Genomic DNA, 21,430 nt, shown 5'->3' on the forward strand with positions numbered 1-21,430 from the left:
CCACTGAGGCTGCTTACACAGCCAAGCATTAGAGTGTTTATGGTTCATGACACTATTATGATTAAGATGTTAGCCTAGGAGATCAGGTAGAGGAAGAAAAGGAGCGTGAACGAGGGACAGAGAGAAAGACATAGGAGAGAGAGAGGAAAAGAGACAGGCAATTTACTATCACTGTCTTCCCCATGGGAGAAAGAAAGGCAAGCGGTGCGGTGCTTGACCTGTCACTGTGCCGGGCCTGATCTGAGAGGGGCTCCGCTCTCTACATCTCTCTCTCTCTCTCTCTCTCTCACACACACACACACACACACACACACACACACACACACACACACACACTGTCGCTTGCTTTCTGCCTTCCACTCTGTCGGTTTAAATTCTCTGTCCCTCTCTTACTGGCTGTACTTCCATCCAACTGTCAAACACATTTTTACGCAAACTTTTTGAAATGTCGCAAACAATAAAAATTACGTGCGTTTCCACTGGCTGGGTTGAAGCGAATATAGAGGCATCCCCAGTGTCGAAGAAACACAGTCATATGGAAAATAGAATCTTTCAGGAATTGACTCTTATTGGGAAAGTTGTTGTTCTTTCAGGGGAACGGCAGCAGGTTTCTGGGTCATGGTGGACAAACACTGTGCAGACATTTCAGAAAGGACTGATCATGCAAAGCCTACTTCATTATTTATTCGACAAATGCGATTCCATTACATAGTTTCTTTCGACAAATTTCAAAATTCAAATTCAAGCGAGCGCAAAAACATTTTTGCGATATTGAGTAACTTTTTTTTTTTTAAATGTTGTCGCTGCCAATCTTTTCTAATTCAAAACAATATAATTTTCAAAAAAATACTTACGTGGAAACCCAGCTATAGTCAGACCTCTTCTCTTTTTCTCTCTGTTCTCTCTCTCTTTTCGAAGCTCTCTCACTCACTTGCTCCTTAGTTTGCTTCTCTTTTCTCTCTACATGTAAACACTGTTGTCAACTTGGCGACTGTTGTGACTTTATTTCTCCAAAGTGACCAGCGAAAAAATTCCCGAAGCATTTGCCGCCAAATCTGTATTGTTGATGCTAATTTGCGGAACTTGCTTTTCCAAAAAAGGTCTGATGATCACAGCATTTCTGCTCCTTTTGACTTATAATATGCAAAAATATGAATATACACACTACAGTATGTATGACATCATCTGGCGCCTTGTAGCGACTTTTTGAGCAGCCAATAGCTACTTTCCTTGGAAAAGAGTTGGCAACACTGCAGGTATCTCTTATCTTTACCTCCCATTCTTTCTAAATTCTCCCCGTCTTTCCCCTTCACTCACCATCCCAATTTTCTCACTCTCTTGCTCTTCATTTTCCCCCTTCCTTCTCTCTCTACTCTCTCTCTCTCTCTCTCTCTCTCTCTCTCACATCTCCCTCATCCTCATCCCTCCCTCTCTGAGTAAGCTTTGGAGGGTTTTCAGCTCTGCCTGTTTGAGGTCCAGCACATCTTAATCACCGCAGGGTGCCGATCCAAACCCTAAGCTCGCTGGTGTCACTCCCAGCTCTCTCAACTCTCCTTTTCAGCTGGTGGCTCTTCTGCCTCTCCTACCCAAAGTGATGTCTTCAGGGTTTTTCTTTTTTTTTTTTTTTTTTTGCTTTGCTGTGATGTCGTCCTCTGTTCTTTTTTACACTTTAAATCCGGTCTCCGGTGAAACCTTGTAGCGGGTAATAAAGTCATGTTAACACAGAGCCTGTTAGCTTTGGTGACATTAAAGACTTAGTTAATTATACTGTGGAAGTATAGCCTTGAAGTCCACAGGCTTAACAGCAGAAAAACTGGTTCCTTGATCAGAGTCTGTTCTGTGTGGCTTTAATGAAACATGTCAGAGGTGACTTCTTTTTTTTTTTTCTAGCTACAATCAACGGACACGGTTTCCTCACAACCAGCATTTTGATTGCTTTTATTGTTACAGTGAGCGTGACTTTTAAGACCTGTGTAATTTTAGTCGGAGTTGTGTGGGTGTGTGTGAAGGCCATGGGCTTAGCCTAAAAGAAGCGATGTTTTCTTGTGAAGCTGCCATGTGTCTTTTTCAACTGCAATGCGAAAACATTCTGTTTACTTCGCCGCTGCCTCTTTTCCTTACTGTGTTCAGGGAACTCGAGTAAAATCACAGGAGGTTCTAATGAGTCACAGATGTATTTATTCTGTCTTTGTGCTTAATGTCCTGCATACTGTACTACAGTGGTAAACACTGTAATAGTCCCTCTTCGTGCATTTACCCTGCATTAGAACAGAAGATTCTTTTTCCAATGTTATACCACATGAGATGAAACTTTAATGATGCTCGTGGGGAAACCGCACATAGAGCCATGCTGGCATATTGTAAAAAAAATCTTCAAATCATTAGTTTTCCCAACAATAACTCATGGGGGTGGAGTAGTAGCCCAGGAAGCGTGCAGTAAAAATGGGACTTTTACATTGTGTATGTCACAATGGAGTTGTTAAAAATAAAGCATTTTCAACTGGCTGTGTGCAAATAATGTCTAAATATATAACAGCCAGGCAAGAAAAAGAGAGCTACCTGAGCAAGCTTGTTGTGATGTGGCTATAGGTCAATTCAGCAACTAAAGTAGAAGTGAAAAGTCTGATAAGGTGGATTTGTTTCCAAATGTAGTCTGATGAGGTCTTGTTTTTAGCCCTAGTCTCTACTCCAAAACACTCTGAGTTGTAGCTTGTCAGTTACACAAACAGTTGGTTTTTGGCTTTGTTAGTTAGCAAGACAGCCAGCAGGCTAATTTAGCAAAGCACTGTCAACATGCTTCTGCCAGATACATTAGCTACTGTACAAATTGGATGCATTTAAAGAGTGAGATAGTTAGCTTATTAGCTAGCTAACAAGCTGGCATTATCTACACAAAATCAGTAATGTGCCAAAATGATCAGTTCCCAGTCAAAAACATCACAGAAATTAACCATGTACTGAATTCTAGTGAGACGGCTGAGCTGTACGCTGAGGAAAGTTCACAGCCACTGCTGAGGAGCTAGTATGGCCGCCAGAGGGTGTAACGTCACCTGGAAGTGATCTATAGTTAAGACTACTCACAGTTAAATATGCTTCAAATGTTTATTTTTTAATAAGAAAGCACTTATTTACTTTATCACCCAGTTTTTCCCCCAATTGGTCAAACTCAGATTCAAACCGGCAATCTTCCAGTCACAAGCCTGCTTCTTTAGGTCACACTTTATTTGGATAGTCCAATGTTGATACTCAACTCTCTATCAAGTGATTATAATAACTCACTAAAAAGTCTACTGGGTTTCAAGTGATACTGATAATTGTGTGAAAAGTAGTAGATATTCAGTAATCTTAGGGTTAGGGTTAATGTCAGGTTTAGGGTTACATAGTCTGTGGAGATTCACCAGATAGGCAAGTGACACTTTGATCATCTACTTTTTGTCACCTGATAGTAGAGTATCAACACTGGACTATCTAAATAAAGTGTCACCCTTCTTTAACCTCTAGGCCAGTGCTTGTCAGTCCCACTGTACTGCTGGTTTTCTCTCCTACCAGGTAGTTAACTGAATTCACCTGGCCTCCCAGGTGTAAATCAGTCCCTGATTAAGACCCGCTGCTCTGGGCTGCTTCACCCATGAGTCCTGGGATGACCTGAGATGATGTGAGCGTTATAAAACACTGCATAACAGCTGCGGCTCATCTGGCCTCATCATGTGGGAGTCGACAGTACAGTATCATATCTCTCTCACAGGGCCGATGGGCACAGGCTTTGCCAATTTATCTTAATCACGCTCACAACAATGCCGCTGACAAGCATGCTTAAGCCACTTTAAAAACAGAGAGGGAAAATAACTTTCTATATTTGTACTAGATAAGAAAAAGTCTGCATGAAGTTATTCAGCCATTTAGGTATTTAAATATTCTGCCCCCCCCAGACAGGCTTGGCCCCGGGTCTGCCTTCACGCCTGTATATTAGAATTAGCTAATGAATTCTGTTGTTGTATTCTTCTTCTCTTTTTGTTGTTCAATCACTGAAAGAAAGCGTTGTCAGATCCCGAGCAGGTTCAACGCTCATTAAATTGTTTGCTGTGAATCCACGACCTTTTCGAATATCGGGCTAAATTAACCACACTTGCCTCATCTGTGATGGACCAGTGAGCAGCCACAGCACACGACAATGGGCCACTGTGCTGAGAAAATGCCCGTGATGCTAATTAGGGCCAAACTGGGACAAAAAGGCAGAGCGGCTCACACACACTTCAGAATCAGGGTCGGGATCACTTTATTCACCAAGAACAGTAAAAGTACGAGAATTTGTCTTGTTGACACCGATGTAGGAACATAACGGCAACTCATGAAATGACATAAGTACATGGCACACATGGTACAGGGACAACAGAACATCACAAATTAGTAAATAAATAAATAAAACAGACTAAATGAGACTCCTACTTCATGGAAAATATCTGATATCTCCCTCTAAACTCCATTAAATATTTACACACCACTAAGCAGGATACTCTTTTTATTTTTCTTTAGCATTTCTCAACAATGCTCGTGCAAGTCCATGCGATTTTCCCAGAAAATTGTATTTAAAGAACCTCTAGGTTGTTAATTAAACTTTGAGAAACTTAGGAAACTGTTTGAAAGATAACATATATAATTTTGAAAAACGGAAATGGTTTAGAGCCTCATCAATGTGCAATAGCATTGCTAGCAAATGCTAACACCTTCTGCATTTTGTGGGTTGGATAAAAGCATCAATCAAACAGCATATGTTATGATAAGTCACGTATGCTTCTTAAAAACAGACTAATTGCGAGATCAAAAGCAACATTTGGATAATATACTATAGTGAACAGGCTGTTTTCATCAGTTTTCCTCTGCTGGTCCAACTGACGTCTTCTTCTCTGCTGTTGAAGACTATAAAAGGAAAAAATAAAACGAGCGAGGTGCTGCCGCTTCAATCATACAATACAATAAAAAATATTTTCAAAACCACTGCTGAAGTGGTGATCAGTCCAGGGAACTAAAGTTAATAGCAATGGGGAAAAAAAAAAAAAAAGGGTTCAGGGCAGCAACTTCAATCATGTTTATTGACCTGCGTGTTTGGGAGCAAGCTCCTTGATCTGGACCCAACACATGAGTGAAAGACAATTCACATAAAAAAAACTCCAACAAGCAGACTTGATGAAAGAGGCAGCAACACCTGTGCAGGGAGGCGGGGAAGGACGGCACCAGTTTGGACAGCGGATAGAAACAGACACACTAGAAATGTCGCAATAGGACACAGAAAGGTTTTAAATGGACTCCAAACACAATAAATGACATTTACATATCCTACGCCCAAGCAGTGAGCCTAGAAATAATAATGGCAACAGTAATAGGTGATAATCACTATCATCATCATCATCACAATGATTAAATCAATCAATTTCAGAAAGCCCTCAACAGCCAAAGAATAATTACAGTGAAACAAACGGACGGGACACTGACTGAGCTGAACAAAAGCGACCCAGGGAATTAAAAACGGTGAAACAGCAAGCGGCCGCGGTAGTCTATCGTTTATCGTATCCCAATGGATTTTGGTGCCTTCATCACGCTTTCTTTTTGAGTTGGACATATTTGGTTTTGTTCGTATTTCATACAGCTGGCGCACGAATCTGCCATCATCATTTCCTACCGTGCTCCCATTGGTCAGTCACCAGAATAGTGTCGTTGCACCAGTCATACTACGCGAATATGGGACAGAACTTTGTCGGAGCCTCGAAATCTGTAGATCAGCTGTCCTTTGTAGCCTGGTTCCAGACTCCAGAATCTCGTCCCGCCCACTTTTCAGATTTTGTCGAGCGATTCAGAGAGTCTGGAGTTTCCCTCGTCAACGGCTTGGTCTCACTCGGAGAAAGTTTGAACCGTTCGTGCAATGTTTTTTCATTGCTAGCCATGGATGTAGAGCGGCCGGATATGTCAGTCACTAGTGATTGGTTCGGAGAAAATCAACCCCCCCACACAGAAAACAGCTAACTAGGAGGCAATCTCAGGCTGAATAGTGGAGTGGGAACGAAATGGACATTCAGTCTGAATATCAGGCTACTGTCCTTGACCTCGTCACACTGAACGAACAAAGACGTCCGACGATCATTCAAGCCTAAAAAAGATGGACAAAATCGCAGTCTGCAAACACCTTAGAGATTTTTTTTTTTTGTCTTTCATTCACATGTTCGGCCCTGGTGAAGCAGCTTTCTCCCAAATCCACAAGCCAATAGAGATCAAGATGCTGTCCTGAAAAAAATAAAACTCTTTGGAGACGAAGAACAAACTGAACTCACTGAGCTGAAGTTGGCATATTGCAGCTTCTGCCCATGTCCATGCATCTCTCCTCACCGACTGGCGAATATCTCTAACGACCCGAAACCAACGGTCAGTGAAATGTTTTGTAACTTTTCGGTGAGGCTCTCATATCGCTCCACGTGTCTGTTTACCCCGCAGCCTGGAACGGCCCATAAACATTTTAGCATCCGCCCAGTAGCTTCTGGCTGTCGGCCATTTTATGTATTCATACATTTGGAGGCGTGTGGAGCACCTGTAATGGCGAATCCGTTGGCAGCAGCCGTCGGGTGCTGGTACCGATCCACATGTTGTCTATAAAAGACCTAATGGGAAGATGCCCAGTTATTTGGCAGGAGAAATATCCAACTAACATTTTATAAAACCTCATTTCTTTCTCTAATCAGAAGCAGACTTTGCCTTTGGACCGCTGAGCTTTCTGCAGCCTTTCTGACTCACCAGCTCGCTGACCAAAAAGGACGATAGCAGTGGAAGGAAAAAGGCTCAAAGGCCAATGATTTGATTTGCCTCCAATTTTCCACTTATTTTCTCCTTTCCTGGCTCCTCAGCTCTCCCTTCTTAATGTACACCTCGACTTTTATCAAAGCAAAATGCCGTTATTAAGCTTGTAACCAAGCACCGTTTTTTTTTCCCAGCCATATAGCCTGAGAGATTATTGGAGAGCAATCACTACTCTTTGTGCATGGATGGAGAGCCGGTGGAAAGCACAGGGGAAAGGAGTTATATTTCATTATTACGGTTCACTTATTTGATTTGTGATATACTTTATGAGGGGAGTAAGCCTATAATATAATATGTGATGGGAAATAAGAAACCAATCAAGCAATGATCGCATTTATAAAACTCTGTAAACTGTTAAATGTATGTTATTGTGTTATGATTGCTGATTACTGCTCCCCGTCTGTTTGTCAAATAACCACCGGAGGAGACTTATTACATGCTTGCTGATCTCCTGCTGCACTTCTGCTCCACCCACATAAGGGAGTGTTTGGAAAATAAGTATTAATAAAGGTTATATAGATGCAGGCTGTGGAAGGCGGATTAAACAATGGCTGTAACTGTAGCACATGCAGTGTTTTCTACCACTATAATGGTTCAGTTGGCATTGTCTGTCAGTAGAAGTGTTTCCCATATGTTGATTTATTTGCCCTCCACACCAGATGTTTCCAAACTGACACTATAACCTATTACTATACTGTACTTATGTGTAACATTTTACAGTACCATTTATGCAAACCTATATATTCAGTATATGGTTGGCCACGTTCTCCCAACTCTGGCAATGCTAGTGCCATGTTCATGCTGTGATGTCCAAGTGGTTAAAGGGGCGGTAAGATGTTTAGTGTCCCATAGAACAAAACACACAGAGAGACATACACAGAGAGACTTGTGTAGGAGGAGACAAGTTCTATTGCTTGCTGTTGCAATTCCTGCGAATACGATCAAGGTCTTAGATTGCTTAATGCCCCTTTAAGGTGTTGGACTTGAAGTCTAATGGGGTTTCCCTGTACATGGCTGAACCCTGCTCACAGCAACTGGTATAACATTTGGGGAGCAGTAAGTGGGGAGACCTTACCTCGGTGTAGTAATGTAATCCATGGAGGAGATGTGTGTGTGTGTGTGTGTGTCTACAAAACTCTTTTCTAGGCCGTGGCTAATGAAGCATTAAACAAAACATTGTTTTTTGAATGAAAAGTAGTTTCTATCTTAAGACATTTGGACAATTTTTAATTATTGAGCACATTCAGAAAGCCTGTCTATGACATTAGGTGAAAATGTAAACATTGGAACAAGGAAGGAACACTGTAGTCGGATAATGTCGGATCCTGAAGATGAAAAATACCGTCCCAACTGCTGGCCAGTTTCACCCATAATTCTCACCACGATCTTTGATTACACTGTTTGGTTTATATCAGAAGTCCCGCCTTAGACAGCGCTGATTCCTGCCTCATTTCAAGCCTAATCTAAACCTAAAAGTTTTTCTACCTGAAAGTAGTTCTTGTGAAATCGATTAGGAAAAGGTGCTGAGTAAGTAGGTTTTATTCTTCGACATGTAGACCTAATGGTAATAAGACCTAACTGGACCTAATGATGATAAAAAGCCCATTTCAAAATGGAGAAAATCTAGGTAAATGGTAAATCTATGAAACCCCTCTAGCTACAGGTTACCACAAAGCCACAGGGATTTCATAAGGGAGAGAGTGGACTTTGGAAAATGGGCTTAACGTTCACCATGGCCGGTGTTTGTCCTTTAAGGCCCCGTGTCAGCAAGCATCCTCCCTGCTGAAGTGTCACTGAGCCAGGCACCGACTCCCTCCAGCTCCAGGCCTGCTGGAAAGGGAGGAAAGTCAAAGGATGAGTTGTTCCTTGGGGCATCAGTGTGTTAGAGAGTTACAAAAACAAAATGCTCTATACCTATTGAGCTACATAGGACAGTCTCATCTTACGCACTCCAGACCAATCCTGCTGCAAATGTCCCAGAATTTACGGCAAATATTGTGTACAGTAGATCTTTTAAAGTCTACTATACAAAAGTGACATGTCTACACACACATGGGTAGTAGTAGTAGTAGTAGGTCCTTTTTAACAATTTTCCAAAATGTATGTACATAGAAATAAATAAATAACAATAAGGCCTTAAATGAAATGGAAAACAAAAAAAAAATGAAAACAACAACAAAACAAAACAGAAGCAAAAACAAAAACATAAACAAACAAAAATGAAAACAAAAACAAAAAGTTCCAAACGTTTCATACACAATAATGATCATACCTCAGTTTTATATTTATTTACCACCTTATTTTTAAACATTTTTTTTTAAATTTGCAAATTGAACTACACATTTTTAATTCGTTGTCACAACTATTCCACAAGTTTACCCCCTTTGACAGATATACATCTATTTTTTATATTTGTCCTTTTTTAAACATACCTATTCCCCTAAGTTCACACTGGCTCTCTCTAATTTCAAACAACCTCTGAATACAGTTAGGAAGTAAATTAAAAGCCCAGTGGCTCAGTGGTTAGTACTGTCGCCTCTCAGCAGGAAGGTTGTGGGTCCCGGTCCTTTCTGTGTGGCGCTTGCATGTTCTCCCCTCCCACAGTCCAAAGACATGCAGGTCCGATGAACTGAGACTCTAATTGGCCCATAGGCATGAGTGTGTTTGTGTGTAGTGATGAATATGACCTAGAATAGGATGTATATGATGTGTATAAACAGTGTCTACATACAGTATATATGATGTAGTTTGATATATGACATGTATATGATGGTATGTAAAGCCCATTGAGACTTGACTGTATATAAACTACACACACACACACACACACACACACACACACACACACACACACACACACACACACACACACACACAGCAGTGCCTTCCAATCAGGTGACACTGATGTTTGTGTTGCTCTGCTGCCAAACTGTTGATGCTGTTTTCTGCTCTCCTCTCCTCTCTCCTCGCCACCTGGAGACGCTTGGCAGCTTCCGCAGCATTCTGGGTTTTCTTCGTTTGTTCTTTTCTCTTGTCATCAACAAACCTCGGTTACAGACATGCAGAGACGTTTCTAAACCCTCATTTTAAAACGAATACAAAGACGAGTGAAAAGCGCCGAAAATCTATAAAAAGAGTTTTTATTTTCCACCTTTTTTTACACAATAATCTTGTTTATGAATAAAAACGACATCATTGAGAGCAGCTCATTTGACTGGCAAACCATTGTATTCTCTTATTAGCATATCAATATTGAAGGCACAATGTATGTGGGCCGCCGGCAACTTCTAGTAAACCGACAAAAACCGAGAAAATAAATTCAGAACGTGATGATAATGAAACCTTATTTAACCCTTACTGATCCAGGTGTGCTGACTATGTGAGATTTTCTTTATTTGCTATTGCTCAGGAGTCAATACAGGTGTATAAACCAATATCCCCCTCACAAATATAGGCACACACACACATACACACACGCATGCATGCACACACACATACACACACACACACACACACACATACACTCACTCATACATATCACACACTCACATTTTTTGCTTTTATTTTGATATTATTATTGTTGTTGTTGTTGCTTATATATGTTTTGTTATTATTCGTTTGCCATCACTTTTATCTAGTCATATTATTTTCTGTATGTTATTTTTGTGTTCTCTATAACATTGTGAAATTTTAACATTTTTTTAGGTGGAGACTTCAAATAAGCCCATTGTTTTCTGCCTCTCCCTACACTGTATATTATTTGTTATCTTTGTCATTTGTGTATTTTTTAAATTGTGCAAAAATAAAACTAAACTAAAACTAAACTAAACTATTTACTCAGTAGTTTACAACCACAGTCCTTTACTGTTGGCAGCTGTACTGGAACAATTTAGCCGTTTAGTGTCTTTCTCAAGGACACATCAGTGGTGTACTGTGAGAAAAGACCCAGTTTACTGTTTTCACTCCATCTCCAAACATGTTTACTGGGCCAGGGATTTGATCTGGTCTGGGATCGGAGTATAAGCCTGCAGTCTCTCGGTGTTTTCATTTTACATTTTAGGCATTTAGTCGATGCTCTTGTCCACAGCTCTCTCTCACCGCCTGGCCGCCCATCCTCTAAACTCCAGACTCTAATATTGTGTTATAATCTTCTATTCTGAATTTTGAATTTCATATCAGTTTCAAGGTCAGTTACTGAGCCAGACACACTAGACTAAAAAAAAAAAACGGGGATGCGGGTGGTGTGCACTGCAAAAAATCTTCATCTTTTGGTCCTAAAATCGTAATTTTCTGAAAATAAATGAAAAAATCTGCCAATGGGGTGAGATAATTTCACTTGTTTCCAATGCAAATCAACTTGTTTCAAGATTTTTGTAGAATCAAGTGTCATTTTCTTGATAGTAGTGCAGTGATCTGCCTTATTCTGACTTACTGTGGAGTTATCTCACCTCAGTGGCAGAATTTTTCTCTTGGTTTAAGAAAATTAAGATCTGAAGGCTAAATATCAGAGTAAACGACTTGTTAAGATGGAGTGTGTACAGAGAGAGAATGCAGTAAAAACCACACACAAGCTACAAAGACAAACAGATTTTAAATTTTCTCCCACTTTCTAAGTAACTAAGTATCTACGTAAGTCTGAGTAACCTTGTCATTTGAACCGGATCCTTTTCAAACGGTGGATCGGACGAGTCGGTGGTTCGTTCCATGCTGAAAGCACCGAGCCTGCCGTGACCGACTGTTAAACTTGCCAAGTTTTGACTGCTGCGGATTCTCGCAAACGGATACGGAGAAACAAGTGAGATGCAGGATGAGGCGCTCATTAATCCCCACTTACAGGCCCTGCTGAACACACACAGCTCTCCACAAAGACTTTACCAATGAGCTGTACAAACAGACCCTGTTTCTTTTGGCTCGTGCAGCTATTTGTCATTGCATTAACGCTTGTATTTGTATTTGTACAGTTCTGCTCCAAACACAATGTTTGATTAAGGCTATTGGGGATCAGGTACTTCTGTTGAGCAATAAGACAAAACCTGGATCCTCCAGAGGGACGACTGATTACAAAGGGACGTATTGAACATCGTCCAGAATCCGTTCACCCGGGAGCTGCCTTTTGTAAATTAGCCGCAGGAAGAAGTGCGGGCATCCATTTTGTATTTTTCAACAATTGTTTCTTGTAACGATTAAGGTCGAGGATGATGGGAATGCTGCGTATTTGGATGACGGTTGATACTGTACCGGTTTTAGCATTGTTTATTTAAATGGGGGCTGATTTTCCTCATTTCTATTAGCCTAAACACCACAAAGATATGCCTCTTCACCCCTCTCTCTCTCTCTCTCTCTCTCTCTCTCTCTCTCTCTCTCTCTCTCTCTCTCTCTCTCTCTCTCTCTCTCTCTCTCTCTCTCTCTCTCTCTCTCTCTCTCTCTCTCTCTCTCTCTCTCTCTCTCTCTCTCTCTCTCTCTCTCTCTCCCCGCATTTCCTTTATACAGAAATGAAAATCCAACCGTACACAATGAGATTTCTCCGTTTTTGCTGACTGGTGGTTTGGAGTTTTCACAGTAGCTTTCAGCATTTTTTTTTTTTTCCACCGGGGCCCTGTCTCGTGTCATTTGTTTCAGTTAGCGGGTAATGTGTGTGGTTGTCAGAAACGATTGGCTTTGGTGGTCTGAGCCACCCACTCAAAAGCACCGCGGACAGTGAATTGTATTTTGCACAGAGTTATTAGGCTATTATTATGGCGCTTGAAGTGAACAATGCTTCCCACTCTTCACAGGCGGACAATTAGAATCATCATTAATCGGCGCTATCAGCACATCAGTGGGGCAGAGGGGGTATAATGGAGTTATAGACCACTTATGGGGCAATCAATCAACGTGATTGCTAACTAAACTGTCTTTTGTTGTGCCAGATCTGAATGGCCGGCCATTGCTTCAACTGTAGGGCCACAGAGACAGTGTTGGAGTGGGACGTGTGAGTTGAAATGGTTATGGCATGTTGCTCTGTAGTAATGTTTCCAGGTGCCCCGTCTGGTTTCTCTCTTTACCGTCACAGGCTGTGCAGAAGCATCACAAACCTCCCAGCAACCGTGGAGGTCAAGTGGAGAATTAGTTGTGTGCAAATATTAGCTAAATACTATAGAATAACTGAGCTAGAAAAAGAGAGATATCTGAAAAAGATTATTGTGGTGTGGGTGTAGGTGAGTTCAGTGATGTTATAAGTGAAAGTGAATGGTCCAGTAAAGTGGATTTGTTTCCAAATGTAGGTTACTGTGACTCAGTAAAGTGTCTTGTCTTTAGCCCAAGTCTCTACTCTATCAGTTTGTTGACAGTTTGTTTTGGCAGTTTGTTTTGGCTTTGTTAGTTTGCTAACCAGGCAGCTATTTAGCAAAGCAACCCATAATAACTACTAGATGTGTTTAGAGCAAGACGGCGTTAGCTGCTAGCTAACAAGTGGACATTAAACACAAAATCTATCAGTGATGAAATGTTTAGTTCCCAGTGAAACCACAGAAATTCACCATGTTTATTTCATTCTTTCCAGTTGTTGTTCGTTAAGAAATGTAATCAGTTGTTCACAGATATTGTTGCCCAAGACCTCCAATATGGCCGCCAGAGGGTGTGTCACAACACATTCTCTTCTGTTGTTGTCTTCTCTTTTATTCTCTTATTTTCTGTTCTCTCTTCTACTCTCTTTATCCTTCACACAATCTCCTCTTCTCTTCTCTCTCTGTAGAAGAGAGAGGCTAACACCAAGTCAAGTCAAAACGTTGTCGTCCTCCATAATAATTTAACCCTTTGTCTCTTTCCCCTGTGTTTTCCTAGATGACCCAAGAACAGTGCACTCATAGGAACAATGTCCAGAGCTCAGAGAAACCCCAAGTGTACAAAGTGGGAATATACGGCTGGAGGAAACGCTGCCTTTACTTCTTCGTCCTGCTGTTGATGATCCTGATCCTGGTCAACTTGGCACTAACCATCTGGATCCTCAAAGTCATGAACTTCACCATAGTAAGTGAACTTTTTGGCCATTCGTGTTTTGCCTGGCGAGTTTACTTGGAGAGAAGAGCGTGTTGTTGTTGTTCAGTGACAGAACATTTTGCTAAAGGATCTGTGTGACTGTGTGTGTGTGTGTGTGTGTGTTTGTGTATATGATGGGATTGTCAAATTCAAATGATGGAGGAAATTGCAAACTACACAGAGCAATTTAAATGACTGCAGCTGCACATCGGTATTCAGAGGGAGTTGTACATAGAGTACAACAGGTGGTGACATCACCTGGCACCAAAGACCAGCCAATAGCAGATGGCAATTTCAGTAGCATACTTTTTACGTTTTTAAAATTCAGGCTTTACGCAGATTTGGGGTTGGGGTTTGGTTTCTCTTTGACAGAAAATGGTCACACTTTATTTGGATAGTCCAGTGTTGATACTTCCTATTAAGTGACTATAATGTGTCACTAAAAAGTCTGCTGAGTTTCAAGTGATCCTCATAATTGTGTGAAAAGCAGTCTATAGATATTCAGTGTCTGGGTTAAGGTTCTTCTCAGGCTAAGGTCAGGTTTAGGGGTACATAGTCTGTGGAGATTCACCAAATAAGACATCTACTTTAGTTGAGTATCAACATTGGACTATCTAAATATAGTGTTACTCAGAAAATAAACATCTAAAACAAACAACCCTAGCTCAGCTCAAGGTGGAAAAAGGTTCCTTCAAATGCACAACAGACTTCGCTCTCAAATCCCCTTTCAAGCACTTTCTCACCCGCCCGCTTCAGAATCTGTACTATCAAGTACAACTAATGTACAGGAATTTGTCTCAGAGACATTGGGACATACTGACAACTGACATAGTGACATAAGTAAATACTGGCACACCTGGTACAGGGGCATCATGACTTCACATTAAGTGTAAAGGCACAGTGCAGTTCACTAAACATATCACCTACATTTACACATCCATCAGTCTTTCACCATTCACAGCTCTTCAGCGTTCCCTCGTATATTCTCCTTCTTCCCTTCTCCTTCACGGCTCCTTCTTATACACCAAAACCCCACAAATAGCCTACTTTTTTCCCCTCCATCTTAGAGGTTGTGTTTGAGGGTGCGTTTAGTATTCAAGTGCACCAGATCTCAAGGATACAACCTCCCCTCTGAATCTGTCACCCACCGCTCTGCTGAGGAACGCTACGCTGCCGTCGGATAAAAAAAACACACACACAAAGAAAACGTACATTTCTGCAAAGTCAATCCTTTTCGGAAATTAGCAAAACCTTGTTTCCAGTTTGACATCGATGTGTTTTTGAGTCATACAAAGTGCTTCACAGGCCATAAAATCATGAAACGGCACAAAGAGCAGCAGTTACAACTTTGATTCAAGTTAAAATAACAAGCGAAAACAAATCATTAAATTGGAGCTTTTCAGTTGTAACGACTATTGAAATAAGGCTCACAGGCGAGGCTTAAAGTGATAATCTGCGAGGTCCTGTTTTTATTTATTTACTTTTTTATTCAGTCTCCATCTTTGTCCCTCAGCCTCACTGCTGTGGTGTTTCTGCACTGCACTTCCCAGAGATCACATGTCAATCAAACAGTGTGGGCGGAGCTTGGATTTTCTGTTGATGCGGTTTGAGTTTCTCTTCTCTTTGTCTGTTCAGCCATGGTGGCTATCGCTGCTCATGCTAACTACCCAGTTCTTCTTCTTCTTCTGTTTATTCCAAACAAACCGGAAATGTAAAACGCATCACTTCCTGTGCGACAGAGGATTTTTTTTTCCCGGGAAAGAGCTACCAGACACCGGCTGTTTAGACCAGACAATGGAAACACTTTCATTGACTGGATACAAGTTGTCCACACACACACACACACACACCTTTTCCTTTTTCTCTGTCCTTCTTTTCTCTTTCCTCTTCCTGTCTCTCTCTCTCTCTCTCTCTCTCTCTCTCTCTCTCTCTCTCTCTCTCTCTCTCTCTCTCTCTCTCTCTCTCTCTCTCAGAGATACAGATGCAATGGAGCATGGCAAACGCACACACACACACACACACACACATAAATACTGTATGTGCATATACACTCACACGCAGATTGTAGTGGAGCATGGCGTATGCCCAAACACACAGCTGGACATGCACACACACAAACCCTCACACACACACACACACACACACACACACACTCGGCTGCTGCTGTGAATAATACGATGCCTGCTTCAGAGTGAGGGTTTAATATTATAAATACATAAATCACAGAGCCCTTGATTCAGATGCTGAACTCTGTGTTCTGACATAGCGCCACGCTCAGGCTGCTGTGATGTTCTGCAGTGCGTCTGCCCGCATATTATGGGATTTAATTCCAAAACGCTATTAATCCATTTTGGACATGTCTATGCTACCCGAAATTCATCAGTCAACATTTCAAAAACAAAGACAGAACTGTTTTGTAAGCTCTTTTTAACTTTTCTAGTTAATCAATAATGTGCTTTACTTTCACACCCGCTAGTGTAGGTGTCAATATTTTTTCAAATGGTTGGTATCTCATTTTTGGATGGAACTAACAGTTTTTGATTTATTACTTTGATTGATAGGTCCAAAATTGGCAAATTTATACTTTATATTGCATTACATTGTAACACAAGTAATTTCTCTGGAAGGATGGAGTCAGAGTTCAGCACTAGCTCAGCAAGTATGCAGTAAAACAGCAGGTCTGTTACATGGGCTACATTTGTATCTAGTAGATTTAGTCTGACCCTGTGACCCAGACTTATATAAATACAGAGTGGCACTCTATCCATGGAGGAAACCACCAGGAACCGGCCTGCGACCCACTTCAGATCCCAACTGTGCTTCAAAAAACAGTATTTTAAATAAAACAGTGGAGGGCCATGAATGTATATGAGAGCAGCAGATGCTTGTAGATTTATGCCTGTATTAATTGCATCTGCAGCTAAATAGTGTGTGTGTGTGTGTGTGTGTGTGCGTGTGTGTGTGTGCGTGTGTGTGTGTTGGGGGGTTACTGACAAGTCAAGGATATGAGGAGATGAAATATTTAGACTGACCACAGTTACAGGGAGACAACTGTGAATAATGAATGTGAACAAGCAGTGAACATTAGGGAGAGTGGTGTGTGTGTGTGTGTGTGTGGTGTGTGTATGCATGCGTGTGGATGTGAGTGTTCTCATGTGCGCACTCATGTATGTATGTATGTAAGAACACGTATGTGCCTTTAAAAGTCTTTGAACTACGTTGACCCTCTGTAATTTTTTAACGTTATGTAAATTTTATTTATTTCAGTGAAACATGGACTTGATTTGAGGAATTAAGAGCACTCACTCCGTAATGCTGCATATTTCAGCACAAGTGCAGCACATATATACGTTTCATTTCGGCACTCATCTGCCTGGCTGAAGTGTCCTTGAGAAAAACATTGACTCCCTACCAGCTCCAGGGCGCCGCTCTGACCTTTGACCTTTCTGGTGGCATCAAAGGGAAAAGAGAATTTCCCTGTGGTTGTCAATAAAGTATCACATTGGTCTCATTATGATTATTATTATTATTATTATTTAGTGCAGGTCATCCATTCTCTTGTCTCATCTCGTTTAGACAACTATCTCTCCCAAGTCCCAAGTCAGTCTCAAGTCTTGAGGCACAAGTCTCAAGTCAAGTCCCAAGTCTAAATGTAGATTACCAAGTCAAGTCCAAGTCAAGTCCATGTCATTAATGTCAAGTCTCAAGTCTAAATGTAGAACAGCAAGTCAAGTCAGAACAAATCAAGAGTCCAGTATCAATTTAATATCTTAAAGAAAACTAAATATCTAGGACTTTTCAATGCAATATGGTTTTAATAGGATAAAAACTAAAGAGCATCATGAGTTTGATTTCTATAATCAGTTTCAACTTCAATAAATTCAATCATTCCATACAAATTCAGAAAACAGAATTTAAATTCAGTCGTCTGCTGGAACAAATCTCATCACTTTCAATCTGAGTCATTTACACAAACACAAGATCAAGTCGAGTCTCAAGCAATTAAAACTGTGACTTGAGTCCAAGTCATGTGACTCGAGTCCCCACTCTGCTCTGCACACAGCAGCGAGGACTGGAGACACAATTTTAGCATCTCTACACTGGTTGGCAGATGATTTAGAGTTGATTTGACTATTTTACTGATTCCATTTAAAGCTAAAGGTCTTTTAGTCTCCTATGAGCCAGAATGCAGTGTGAGTTAAAGGTAACTTTGCCATCAAGGCCAACCTATCTTTCCTAAATCACATCTTAAAATGCACTTTTACTGTACAGACTTGTTTTTATGTGATGATTTTGATTTTGATTTACTTTATAATCTTGTTATTTATTTTTGTTTTGTTTACCACTTCTTCTTTAGAATGTGTTTCCCAATCTGTACCTCATTTTTATAAAGCACTTTGGAAACGCTGCCTTTCACTACATAGATAAAATGTATCATTATTAACAATACCATCATTATTAGCAGTAATAGTAGAAGTATTAGTGGTTTCATAAAATATGTCATTACTGATATGACAGGAGATAATATTTGAATAAACCTACTCTCTCCTCTGGATGTTTCTCCTCCTATAGTACTGTAGCTTGTTGTGAGTCACCAGTGCAACTTTTTAATGGTTCAGGAACAGAAATATGTCGTTCCTCCCTCTCAACCAAACTCAAATGTCTCAAACATTTAGTCACCAGGCTATTCCTTGTAACTTCCAAGGGCTGAAAAAAGAGCAAAATTTCCCAAACAGTTCCTCTTGGGGGATGGAGCCAAAGTGCAGCATTAATTCAGCAAGCATGTAGTAAACAGCGGGACTAAACAATGGCCACATCTGTATAAAACTCACTGTGAGCTTCCACTGGGACGCAGGAATCCCAACTTTCCAACAGGTCGGGAACAAACTGAAATACGGCGCGACCCCTTCGCAGAAATAAAAGGCCTTTATCTGACAGCGGCTAACCCTAACCCGTCGGATGCTTTTTATGCCACTGCAGGTAGTTAGAAAAGCAACAGACTTGTTTAGATGTTTTACAGCGTGACATTTTCTACATGCAGGGCCGCGCTCTCTGCTCATGTTGCCATGCTATTATGGAAATATGTGTCAAGTCCAACTGAAGAACTCCCTGCTCCACAGATGGCTTGGCAAAACCTGCATTACCACGGGTCAACAGCTTATCACTTGATATATCTGTGTGCAGCGTTGAAGCGCACACAGACATCCACACAAACAAACACCTGGACAAATACACACACACACACACACACACACACACACACACAAACACACACACACAAAAGGTACCTTCCACATGCCAGTGCATGCACTCAAGAGTCCAAACATGATTTGCATGCATAGACATGCATACATGCGCACACACACAAAGCCATTTTTACACTGAGTTGTCAAATATTCACATGTGAATGCAGCTACTGTCCCCCGTGGGCCGCCGTAGATTATTTGTCGGAGCCTTTTGACCGGGGAGATTCCTTCCAGTGCATTCTGGGTGAGAAGAACGGAGCAGTTTTTAATCAGAAAACAACCGAGTTCACAGCCTGAAGCGGTAGGAAAATGTGGCGCCACGCAGCCAGCAGTAGAATAAAATGCAGACTGCACACAAACCACTGCATCAACAAAAAATAAAAACAACCAATATGGTAAAAAAAAACTCAACAGCGGAGGGGAGGAAGATGGACTGATTGGGGACAGAAAGGGGAAAACGGCTCCGTCTTCTTCTGAAAGAACCTGCTGCCAGTTTCCAGCAGGGGGGAAAGAAGTGTGTGATTTAAAATAAAACAAATCTTAGTGGTACAAATTGAGTGTTTATTGGGCAATATGTAATGCAAATGTATTATTTTAAAATGCCTTGTGAAAAAGCAGCAGTGTTCAGTCATTACAGTTCAGTGTGTTGACAAGCAGCTCCTTCATTAGCGATGTCACTTCACTCATCCAGACCTGCAGCCAGACCGAGCACAGCTGACAGGGACAAATATTGGCACCCTTCTTCATTTTTCAGTCTGTATATTTCTCTCATTCTGTTCCACAGTGTGTGTGTGTGTGTGTGTGTGTGTGTGTGTGTACGCATGCCTGCTTCACACGTGTTGTGCTGTCAAATATTCAGATGCCACTCTGTTCTCTGTCTCTCTGGCTGCCCCATATCTGTATGTGTGTGTGTGTGTGTGTGTGTGTGTGCGTGTGTGTGTGTGTGTGTGTGTGTGTGTATGTTTCTGTCTGTGTGTGTTCATGTGCAACTAAACAGCTTAAACACTACCAAATACACTCTGGCCTATTCTCTATGGTGTGTGTGTGTGTGTATATTTGTGCGTATGTGTGTGTGTGCAAGTGCAGCTAGCTTAAACACTTTCAATTATTGAAACTCTGGTCTCTCTGTACCGCTCTCTCTCTCTGTTGTCTTTTATGTGTTGTGTGTGTGTGTGTGTGTGTGTGTGTGTGTGTGTTCGTGCATCTGTGCCTGTGCATGGCGCTAGATTAACCACAGTTTAACTGTCAAAAGCTGAGGCGTAGTCTAGCTATGTAAGAGTGAGGAGAAGCCTAAGACTAAGACTGCCAAATACTGAGATTGTTTTTTGATATTTTTTTATCCAGCTCATGGTATTTGTCTCTCTCTCTTTCTCTCTCTCTCTCTCTCTTTCTGTCTCTCCCTCTCTTGATCTCGATGTCTCTCTCTCTCTCTCTTTCTCCCACTCTCCATCTTGATGTCTCTCTCTCTCTCTGTGTCTCTGTCTTTCTGTCTCTCTCTCTCTCTCTCTCTCTCTCTCTCTGTGTGTGTGTGTGTGAGTGAGCATGTGAAGCAGGACTGAGTGTAGATAGCTGTGCTTACTGAAACTCCATACTCTCTGTACAACTCTCTCACTTCTTCTTGTGTCTTTGATGTGTGTGTGTGGGTATTAATGTGTATCTGTGTATCTATGTGCATGTATACTCGTGTGTATGGTGTCTGGTCAGTGTATGAGTGTGTACGCATCTGTGTGTGTGTGTGTGTGTGTGTGTGTGTCTCTTTCTCCAGAGATATACAGCTGCATGTGGAGCTTCCCATCACAGTAAATGGGGTCGTTGTGGCTCCAGAGACGCCCAGCGGCTCTTAGATTAAGACAGATTAAAGTGGCTGCACCTCATGTGCATCGCGGTCCAGAATTGCCGCGGTAATGAGTAAAAGCGGGGAGTGATGTATTAGCTGCCCTCCCATCCGGGTCTTTCCACTTCAATGAATCAGACCGGTGCTCGCCCGCCCGCCCACCTGCCGGCCGGCCGGCTAGCGATCCTCCGCAGCACCGCGGGCCTGCAGGGAGGAAAGTTAGAATTTTTTTCAACCTTTATTTAACCAGCGAAGGTTGACGGAGCATGCATGCTCAATTTCCAGCAACGCACCGCTTCACATTCATACAGTCACACACATCCACACATGGGAGCTGCCCAGTACCGACACATTTATAGACCAATGAATTCAAAGTCTGAGGAAAAACATGCTTCCTCATTAATGATGCAATCCCCCTCTGGCCCAATCAGTGACAACTATGTCTCCTTATTCTGACTTGTAATTGCAGCGCAGCCCTTGGGCCAATCAG

At 41.5% G+C, this 21,430-nt stretch overlaps 1 protein-coding gene across 1 annotated transcript in view; it reads left to right on the forward strand.

Annotated features, from left to right (window-relative positions):
• The window catches only part of sgcd (sarcoglycan, delta (dystrophin-associated glycoprotein)), a 153,094-nt gene that overhangs the window by 11,779 nt on the left and 119,885 nt on the right, over positions 1-21,430 (forward strand). The window contains exon 2 of the mRNA XM_078286903.1: positions 13,666-13,851. Within this exon, the coding sequence (XP_078143029.1) occupies positions 13,666-13,851 (186 nt within the window). The remainder of the gene's footprint in view (positions 1-13,665; positions 13,852-21,430) is intronic.

The sequence above is a fragment of the Centroberyx gerrardi genome, chromosome 11 (genome assembly GCF_048128805.1).
Source record: "Centroberyx gerrardi isolate f3 chromosome 11, fCenGer3.hap1.cur.20231027, whole genome shotgun sequence".
NCBI classification, from domain to species: Eukaryota; Metazoa; Chordata; class Actinopteri; order Beryciformes; family Berycidae; genus Centroberyx; species Centroberyx gerrardi.